Source organism: Lutra lutra, chromosome 11 (assembly GCF_902655055.1).
Source record: "Lutra lutra chromosome 11, mLutLut1.2, whole genome shotgun sequence".
NCBI classification, from domain to species: Eukaryota; Metazoa; Chordata; class Mammalia; order Carnivora; family Mustelidae; genus Lutra; species Lutra lutra.
Genome location: NC_062288.1, coordinates 956,077 through 966,097, shown reverse-complemented (window position 1 = coordinate 966,097; position 10,021 = coordinate 956,077). Strand labels below are relative to the sequence as shown.

Genomic DNA, 10,021 nt, shown 5'->3' with positions numbered 1-10,021 from the left:
TGCACTGCTGGGTATTTACCCTAAAGATACAAACGTAGTGATCCGAAGGGGCACGTGCACCCGAATGTTTATAGCAGCAATGTCTACAATAGCCAAACTATGGAAAGAACCTAGATGTCCATCAACAGACGAATGGATAAAGAAGATGTGGTATATATACACAATGGAATACTATGCAGCCATCAAAAGAAATGAAATCTTGCCATTTGCGACGTGGATGGAACTAGAGGGTATCATGCTTAGCGAAATAAGTCAATCGGAGAAAGACAACTATCATATGATCTCCCTGATATGAGGGAGAGGAGATGCAACATGGGGGGTCGAGGGGGTAGGAGAAGAGTAAATGAAACAAGATGGGATTGGGAGGGAGACAAACCATAAGTGACTCTTAATCTCACAAAACAAACTGAGGGTTGATGGGGGGAGGGGGTTGGGAGAGGGGGTGGGGTTATGGATATCGGGGAGGGTATGTGCTATGGTGAGTGTTGTGAAGTGTGTAAACCTGGCGATTCGCAGACCTGTACCCCTGGGGATAAAAATATATGTTTATAAAGCTGTAAAAAAAAAAAAAAAGAAAGAAATGGGTTCCGAGGATGCGTAGCAAAGCTCCTCCGTCACGGGGGGAGGCGTGGTCCGTAGTGGGGTGCGCACAAGCTTCCGGGGGAGATCCTCCTCATAGGAGTCAGCAGTGCAGGATGCCTGCCCTCAGGGCGCCCTCCCCACTTCCCCGTTCGCACCGGGGAGTTCATGGCTCCTGCCATGCTGTGGGTCACAGCCCAGCAGCAGCTGCGGGCGTCACTCGGTGCAGGACGGGCTTGGTCTCCGGGTGCTTCTGAGACGGCCTTGCTGTCTACAACGTGGATGGTGGTAATAAGAAGTAATGGTAACATGGTAAGCGGCAACTTAGCCCATGCCCCTGCGAGTCCTGGCGGAGGTGTCTGTGTAGGGTCGTGGTGAGGGGCTTCTGTGGAGTCTCTGTGTGGGTCTCCGTCAGAGGTCTCTGTGTGGGGTCGCTGTGTGCATCTCTGTCAGAGATCTCTGTGCACTGTCTCTGTGTGGGTCTCCATCGGAGGTCTCTGCATGTGGTCTCTGTGTGGGTCTCCATCAGAGCGATGTGTGGGGGACCCCGGAGGATGATGTTGGGCTGGGAGCAGGACATGCGGCTGGGGGGAGGGGCGCCCTCCTAGACTGCACTCTCCTTCTGGATGTGTCCCTTCCAGCTGGGGGTGGGACAAGCCCATCTGAGGGCCTCCTGCTGCTCTGGGCTCTGCGGTAACCAAGACCGGTAGCTAGGCCAGTCCCTTGGCCTCTGAGTCCCCACCAGTCCCCTGGGAGCCATCCTGGGGCCACATATGTATGTAAAGGTCACAGACCACAAGTCTGTCCTGTGGCCTGCAGTCCTACAAGCTTGTCAAATTGTGCAGACAGTAACTTCTCTGCCTGAAGGCCTTCCTGCATCTGGGCCCTTGGGTGGCAATGGGACATGGCAGTCCATGTGGGAGCTCAGGTGGCTTCTGGACAACCCCACCCCACCCCCTCCACCCCGTCCCCCCTGGAATTGGCAGCTGGAGTGGGGCGGAGACCCTGCAGGGACAGCCCCAGGGCCTCTAACTTCTCCCCTCTGGGCCCTTGGGTGGCAGTGGGACACCAAGGGTCCTCAGTTGTCACACCAGGCATAGGCACACCCTGTCACTTGGCCTCCTTCCTGGCCTCCCACCCTAAGCACAGGCTCCCCCCGCCCACAGCCACACCCCCTCCATCCCCCAGAAGGGGAAGGGGGTGCTGGTGAGCAGGCCCCTTCAGTGCCCTGGAGCTGGGCAGGCTGGTCCCTGGGGGTCTCTGTGGCTCCCCACACACACCCTCAGTGCCAAGAGGGAGCTCATCCCTTGCTGCTCCGAGTGTGAGAAGAGGGGCTGATGGAGCTAAGACGGGATTCCCTGGGGTGAGAAGGCTCCCGGGGAGGCTGTCCTCTACTCCCTGAAGGAGACTGTGGGGGGGGGCAGGATTTCTCACCTCTGCCCTCAGGGACAGCCTTGTGTCTCCCAACTGCGGGCCCCACTCTGACCTAGGACTCCGTCTTCCTGGAGCCTGAGCGGGATTTCTGCCTTGGCGGACCCTCCCTTACAGCCACACAAGCTCCAGGTGGAGGGAAAGCAGGAGAGGATGGGCAGAGCGAGGTCCCGGTCTGGGTCTTGTTCACCTTGTCGTGGAAACCCCGAAGGAGATGAGGAAGGAGGTGGGGGTGGACCCCGCGGTCACCCGTCCTCCAAGGCCCCATTTGTTCTGGAAGCCAAAGCAGGCCCTCGGGGAGAGCGGACCCTGATCCTTCCCACCCCCCGCAGCAGGGCACACACAGAGGCCAGCACCACTCACGAGAAAAAGAACATGTATTTTGGGGAAGCAAAGTAATTGTGGCACAGAGAAGCCATTAGCCCATAGAGGATGTGCTAATGTGAGAAAAAAAAGTTTTTCTCTGCACCGTTTGCGTTTTTTCTTGGAGGAAAGTTGTCCTCCCAGGAAAGGCGTGAGGAGCACACAGTGGCTGGCCGGGTGCGACGTATCTTTGAAGGAGGCAGTGCCTGGGGCAGTGCAGCTGCAGGGTGCGGCGTGGAGGGCCTGGCACCAGGGACCCACACTGGCAGGGTCTGCCTGGGCCCCCCGGCACCTGGGCGGGGAAGGGCCACGCAATCCACTCGGTCTTGTTGGCATAGCTGCGGCCCCTGGGGGTGCCCTGTGGGCTGGCTGTCTCCCTCATCACCCTCCTCTGCTCTTGGTAGGAGAGGACCCTGTGGTAGCAGACACTGGGGTCTGCTGAAGCCTGGAGATCCTTTTGGCACCAGCTGAACTCTGGGGCCCTGCGTCCCTGGTGAGGAACCATTTTCTCCTCTAGGATCCGCCCCACCGCTGTCACGACCACCTGAGCCTCGGCAGAAGCACTGTCCATGGCCGACCTGCCCGTGGCTTGTCCCCGGCCCTGTGATGACGAAGACTTGCCCTTTCGAAGGGAATCTTCCAGTCCTTTGCCTCTACTGGGAAGGAACCACTGGAGCAGGTGCCTCATTCTTCTCCTGAAGTAATTTTCCGGAGGCGCCACCTCCTTCTTCCCTGAGATCTCACAGGACTTGCTTCCCGAGGCCTCTGCTGACTCCTGGCTCCGGATGGGGCGTGTCACCTCACTGATCTGGAGGAGCTTCAGTTCGGACGACTCTTTGTCAGGCTCTCTCGAGGGGGACCTCCTGGAGCTCTCTCTCTCCTCGGGGGGGACACATGACCTGCTCAGGCTCTTCCATTGGTGCTGCAGTCCCGGGGGTCCCCGCTGCCTGTGGGGGCTCTGGCCACGGGATCTTGGGCCACGTGGCACCTGGGAAGTAGATGTGTCTTCGCTGGACCCGCTCTGGAAGCCAGACAGACATCCCTGAGAAGCCAAGGCATCGGCAGTGAGGAACACGTTGGACTGACAGTCTTGAAGGAGACGCTCAGTGGCACAGTCTTGAAGGAGGACCCCAGTCTCACAGTCTTGAAGGAGCACGGTGGGGCTGGCAGCCCGAGGCCGGTTCTCTGTCTCCATCAACTTCCGGGATTCCGATCCCCTGCACCGAGCCTCAAGGCATAGCTCTTCAGGGTCTCGGGCGACCAACTTTGTAGGTGGCGGGGGGCTGTCGCTTTTCCCTGAAGACCCTGATCTTCTCAGCTCGCCACAGAGGCCTTGGTTGTTGGCCAGCACACGGGGTTCTAAGGTGACTCCCCAGGCAGGGGCCTCCTCGACCTCTCTGGGCTCTTCGGCACTCAAATCCTGGGGCTCTAAGCTGAGCTCTAGCACAGTCATGTCCCGTGAGGCCCGACCCCCATTCGCCCTCCTTGGCTCCTTCGTGGCCGTTGCTGGACTTGGACTTGACTCCAAGGTGCTGTTCATAAGAGTCCTCGAGGCAGTCTCACTGTGCCAGATTCTGCCCACAAAGCTGTATGTGAAGGTCCGAGAAGGTGGCCTGGTCCCCTGTCCAGCCAGAGGGCCACCCTTAGGTGATGTCCCTTCCAGAGCCTGTTGAATTTCCTCACATGTAGGCTGGGGAGCACCGAAGGGACCCCCCCGGGTGGGATAAGGCTCTTTCATCACCTCTCCTTGATAGGGCTGAGGAGGATTTCCCACGAACTTGGTGCTCGAGCCGGCCTTGGATACGCAGGTGGCTGAGTGGGGAAGGGAGGGCCGGGAGAGGAGGAAGCCCTTCTTCAACTTGAAGAGGTTTATAGGCTTGAGAACCTTGAGGGGGAGGCCCCACTGGTGCTTCACCCTAAGCCTTATGATATGTGCTTCTAGCATCCGCTGAGCATACGGACTGAGGATTGAAAAATCGTGGGAGGTGGTCATGCAGGGTTCCCAACACTTGGAAAGTGCTGGCTTTCCAGGTTTTCCATGAGGGCTTGGCTTTCCAGGAAGGTCAGAGGCGTGGTGGGCAGCGAGCCTGGAAGGAACCTGACCCTCTCCAGACTGCCCCAACTTCCTGAAATGGGCTCTCAGGTCTTTTGCTGGGTGTTTCTCTTCTGCGCTGCTTGTAGAGGGCTTCAAGTCTGTTTCTGACTCCTCATGATTTCTTCCTGGAACCTTCCCTGGAGAGCTCGTTGCACCCCTCTGTAGATCTTTCTGGATCCTCCCTGCACTGGACCTTGAATCCTTGCCCAGGCTTTTTCCTGGCACGGTCCTTCCTGGGTACCTGGACCCAGTCTTCTGCATGGCCTGGCAGCTTCCATCTGTAGACTCAGACTCCGACGTGGGGCTGTGCCAGCTGCGTGCCTGGGGCACCTTCTGGAACTCTTGTTGAGGCTGTATCTTCAGGGATAGCTGGATCCTGCGGGGCGGGCCCCTTTCTTGCTTCATGAACCTCTTCCAAAGGTGCCACTCCAGTTGCTCCCGGAGCTCAGAGTTGATCAAGTTCCCAGAAAGGACAGAGTCTGACCCATGGCCCTCGGGGGCCTGGCCATCCTGTGGAAGGTCGGGAGGACCTTGGCTAAAAACTTCCTGAGATCTTTTCACCACAGTGGGTACCTTGTCTCTTTCTAGTTGCTTCTTCAGAAAGTGACATTCCAGGTTCTGAAGGGCAGTTGACACATAAGATGGTGTCTTCTGGGCTACAGAGCAAGACACCTCGCAGCTCCCCATATCGGGTGGCAGAGAAGGCGGTCCAACTGGGATAGAGGGTGCAAGGCTTGCCTGGGGCTGGGTCTGAGCTACAGGCGGGAGCTGGGGCTGGTCCACAGGGAGGGGCTGGTCCACAGGGAGGGGCTGGGGCAAGGGCTGGTCCAGAGGCAGGAGCTGGGGCTGAATCAGAGGGAGGGGCTGGGGCTGGACCGGAGGGAGGGGCTGGGGCTGAGTCAGAGGGAGGGGCTGGGACTGAATCAGAGGGAGGGGCTGGGGCTGGACCGGAGGGAGGGGCTGGGGCTGAGTCAGAGGGAGGGGCTGGGGCTGGACCGGAGGGAGGGGCTGGGGCTGAGTCAGAGGGATGGGCTGGGTCTGATCCAGAGGGAGTGGCTGGGGCTGAGTCAGAGTGAGGGGCTGGGTCTGATCTAGAGGGAGGGGCTGGGGCAGGGGCTGATCCAGAGGGAGGGGCTGGTACTGGGTCTGATCCAGGGGGAGGGGCTGGGGCAGGGTCTGATCCAGAGGGTGGGGCCGGGGCTGGGTCTCATCCAGAGGGAGGGGCCGGGGCTGGGTCTGATCCAGAGGGAGGGGCTGGGGCTGGGACAAGCTCTGGGTCAAGGGTTGGGGCGGGGCTGAAGGGTCCTGTAAGTCCTGGATCAGGGAGAGGCGTGGAGCCAGGCTGGCCTGAATCTGGAGCGGCAAGGCATGAGAGAGCTCATTGAATATGACAGACGGGAGATCCAGTGTTGGATCGGTCACCCTGACAGTGGCCACCAGGGACTCGCTGTGCAGAAAGGGGAGACCCCAGAAGAGCTGGCTGCATTTCTGCTCCAAATTGTCCCCTGGAATCTTGGGATGTGGGGGCTTCTCAGGACCGAGCAGCTGTTTCGCTTTGCCCCTCATGCTCCAGAAGGGTGGGCAACCCATGGTGTCCTGCCCGTCAGCTGGGGACTTGAGCATTCTCCCAAAAGACGTCAGCTGGTATTTTGACCTTTCCTTCTTTTCCTTCTCCTTCCAAAACTTCAGTTCTGTTCTCTTGGTGGTGAGTATCTCCAGAAGCTTCTGGATGTCCGGGTTAATGGAAGGGGGGATCCTAGTCTCTCCCTGTCTGTGTGTGGGGTCTCCCCAGAACAAGGCCTCTAGTGGGGCGTGGGACAGAGGCTCTTGATGGGACTCCAAGCATGCTGAGGTGGACAGGTTCCAGGCATTGGCAGCCACCTGCCACCAGGACAGGGCCGAAATGGGGTAGCGTGAGTGGCCCAGGCCCGAGATGGCTGGGACAGGAGAAGCTGACCTGTCAGCTGACCAGGGCGTGTGCGGAGCTGAGCTCTGTGGGATGGGGCACGGTGGGGGTGCCCTTGAGTCACACTGACGGAGAGTCAAAGGAGAGTCCGGCCGCTCTGGGGCCAAGGAGGCTGTCAGAGGCCCAGGGGAGGCCTCGGAAGGAGGGAGACATGGTGGGGAAGGGGGAAGAGCAAGGGGCTGGTGTGAAAAGCCATCCGGGGGGAGGAAAGGCTCTGCTGGCGAGGAAGTACTCAGGGAGGAGTGTGAACTGACAGAAATTGAGGAGGTCATTGGTCCTGATGGCAGGGTGGAGGCCAGAGGCCGAGGGGGGCCCGTCAGTGGAGCGTGGGCAGGTGATGGGGCCATGGCGGGAGCAGCGTCTTCCACAGGCTCCCTGCATGGCTGACCGGCTCCAGCTGGCGCCCCTCGGCGCACCCGCCCAGAGGCTGCTTGACGTAAGAACAGGTGAAAGCCGCCCTGGTCAGAGAGCCTCGCCAGGTGGCTGCGGGAGACAGGAGGTGTGAGCTGCCGCTGCAGCAGCTGGGGCCAGGAGCGGTCCCCACGGCCCTCCACGCCCCACACCCACATCACTATGCTCCTACTATCCCTCAGCCCGGGGCGTTGGTCAATCTGTCCCCACGGCTCCTCCCAGCCCCCCCGAACAGCCCCAGAGGCGGTTCCCCGCAGTCTGGGGGTCACACCAGAGACTCGGCGAGGCCCACCCAGGGGAGAAGGGGGCTGATTCTTTACCTTTGCAGAAGGGAGAACAGGTCCTGAACCTCTTCCAGATCCTGTAGGCAATCTCTGAAAACTGGAAACAGGAGACAGGGACACAGAGGAAGTTGGGGCCCAGGGGTCTTATGGGAGGCTGGGTACAATGTCCCTTTAGGGGAGGAGACCTTTGGGGGATTGGACTTGGGAGCCCCAAACAGCACTGTCCAAGGCCACGTGCCCGCACGGTGATTACAGGGTTCATGATGGCGATTGCTTTGTCTTTTCCAAAGTGTTTCCTCGTTCATGACCTTGCTGGGGGAGGAAGGACCTCGTGGCCTCACAGAGGAATCTGAGCAGAGTTGAACAGCTTGTCCACAGCTGGAGCAGGAGGTCCCGCCCCCAGTCCAGGCCCTGGGGCCTCTGCTGAGCAATACTCGTTTCCAGCCCCTCAGGGCTTTGTTTTGGCACAGAATCTGGGAAGGCTCTGGGTTCCGCTCTCCCTCCTCGGATCCCCCAACCCCCCACCCAGGGCTCTGTTTCCGGAGGGATGGGCTCAGGCCCTGGTATCCTGGAGACAGTAGTGGGGCTGGGCCCTCAGAGTGGGGGGACAGTGTATCTGGGGCATGCAGGGGTGAGTGGCAGACGCTCACCTTTCAGAGTCTGGTTTTTCTTGCTCCTTCCCCTCTTGCTCCTTCTCCATGGCTCCGCCTGGTACTGAGATAAGAAAGCAGAGGGAGGCTGGGACCCCCGCCCCAGCAGCAGGTGACCGGGTGCTCAGGGCCCTGACCTCTGCTAGAGAGGTAGTTCTTAACCTCCGGTCCTCGGCCACCGGTCACTGTGTTTGGGACACTGTCCTGCACCCCTCCACCACACCTGGACTCCGGCCTGAAATCTTCGGGGAGAAATCCTTGTGTCCCTCTAACCCCTGCCTGGTCTGGCTTGTCCTGGATGGATGGTGGTCTACCCTCTCCTGACAATTCTATCCGTTCCCATCTCAGGAGTCTCCAGTTACTCGGAAAAGTGGATAGAATAGAAAAGAAGATAGAATCACACTCTGCTGGGTCTGGGCCGAGGGTTCCTTACCTTCCTGCTCTTCCTGTGTTTCTTGCCTGGTGGTGAGGACGGATCAGGCTGGAAATAGGAAAGTAAGAGGAAGAGGAGTCCCAGTCCCCATACGAAGGCAAGGGTGGCATTAACTGCCCAGATAGTGGGACTGGAGCTCAGCCAACCATCAGTAAGGAATTCCTGAGGGAAGAGATAATTCTCCATCTCTTTCCTTTGAAAAGCATTAGTCCCATTGCACTGCTGCCCTCAGGCAACTGAGCCCAGAGTCAGTGTCTGATCGCACTGCTGCCCTCAGGCAACTGAGCCCTGGGTGTGTATGTGCAGACACAAGCCTCATGCTCACATCACAGAGCTGTGGTCTGGTCACAAAGGGCCCTTGAGGGCAGGTAAGGGACACAGGTAGCTGGACCACATCCCCTCTCCAGTACCAGCCCATAGCTCCGTCATCCCTCCACCCTCCCAGGCCTGACACTCCTACCCGCTCACCCTGCTAGAGACAGATCTTTGTCAATTTGCCTTTCATCCTGCGTGGAGCTCAGAGAATACCTGTTCCCCTTGGGATCTCCAGTTGGGCTCCATCAGTTTCATAGCTTTTAAAAATCTGGACTTGTCCTTGGAATTTTGGTTAATTCCCAGGAATTCTGTCCTCTGTGTGCAGCTGCAGTCCCCCACATAATACATTGTTGCCTTGCATGACCCTAGTACAAATGAAACTCAGATTTCTGTGGGCTTGAGCCATGTGCACTTTGAAAACATCTTAAGATGCTTCATTTCAATTAATGTTCACTAACTTCAGCTAGAGGGACTTAGAAAGTTAATGATTATTCCAAACTTACAAAGCTAAGGAAGTACAAACAAAGTGAAATAGTTAAACCTCCCAGGTATGTTTCTCAGTCAGTTCTAGTCTAGTTCTAGAGTAGGATTGGGCGGTTGTCGTTTTTCACAGACTTTCATCCCAGGGCCGGGTGGTTCTAAGGAATCTCTCGTATGGCACACGTGCCCGCCATTTCCTCCACGGCGGATCAACTGCCTCGTCTTTCTGCGTAGTCAGGATCGTTAAACACCTTATCTCTCATTTTGTGTGTTTACTCAAAGGCATGAGGAGCCCAAAGTGGCCGAGCAGCTGTCTTCAGTTCCACTTTAATGGAATCACAGTATGTCTCCTGGTGGTAGCATTCTTCCCTTTGAATGAGGATCTCTACATCTGCGGGGCGTGAGGTCACAGAAACAAGGAGCAAAGTTTTCCTAGTGACATCACTAGGGTGACACGGGTGTCCCTCCACGTCTAGCGCTAGCTGCCCGGACCCGTGAATCCTGACTGTGGGAGAAAGAGCATCACATATGGGCGCATTGATTCAGAGCATACCCAGTCTCCTGAAGAACGTTGTCCCAGGACACATTTTGCCTACAAGTGACTGCCACTCAGCCAGCTCTGTAACGGAGTTGTCAAAAGGCCGTTTCGTTGTTCACAAGCCAGTTGCTTTGGATGGTGGGAAACATGGTACGACCATGAATTCTACCATCCTGGGCTCACTGCTGCCCTTCATCTGCTACGAAACACATTCCTTGACCGGGGCAAACTGGGTGGGACACCATGCCAAAGGGTAAAGCGTTCCATGTAAGTCCGAGGATAGTAGATTTAGCAGAGGCACTGTTTGCAGGGAAGGAAACTACATATCCAGTGCAGGAGTCTATTACAGACGCGGAACTGAGATTTGTGCTTCTGCTGAGGCTCAGGGATCCGTGGTGTCCACTGGGCCCTGGACGCCAGCTCCTGGCCACCTTTCAGACTCCTCAGTGCATCACTGTCTGAAAGAAAAGGACACT

At 57.8% G+C, this 10,021-nt stretch overlaps 1 protein-coding gene across 1 annotated transcript; it reads right to left on the bottom strand.

Moving 5' to 3' along the window:
* Positions 1 to 2,369: 2,369 nt before the first annotated feature.
* On the bottom strand, positions 2,370 to 8,622 carry LOC125080703 (spermatogenesis-associated protein 31E1-like). The gene is made up of 5 exons (XM_047694672.1): positions 8,213 to 8,622; positions 7,780 to 7,843; positions 7,166 to 7,226; positions 5,664 to 6,917; positions 2,370 to 5,261 (listed from the first exon to the last, which is right to left on the bottom strand). The coding sequence occupies exons 1-5, from the start codon at positions 8,396 to 8,398 to the stop codon at positions 2,429 to 2,431; spliced, it is 4,398 nt and encodes a 1,465-aa protein (XP_047550628.1). The 5' UTR covers positions 8,399 to 8,622; the 3' UTR covers positions 2,370 to 2,428.
* Positions 8,623 to 10,021: the final 1,399 nt, after the last annotated feature.

Bases quoted from the DNA above. Each gene is read 5' to 3' on its own strand.
- LOC125080703 (XM_047694672.1), bottom strand. From the start codon at position 8,398: ATGGAGAATTATCTCTTCCCTCAGGAATTCCTTACTGATGGTTGGCTG. The intron at 7,844-8,212 runs GTAAGGAACCCT...TTCTTATCTCAG, and splicing joins AACACAGGAAGAGCAGGAAG to TACCAGGCGGAGCCATGGAG. The intron at 6,918-7,165 runs GTAAAGAATCAG...TGTCTCCCGCAG, and splicing joins CTGTTCTCCCTTCTGCAAAG to CCACCTGGCGAGGCTCTCTG.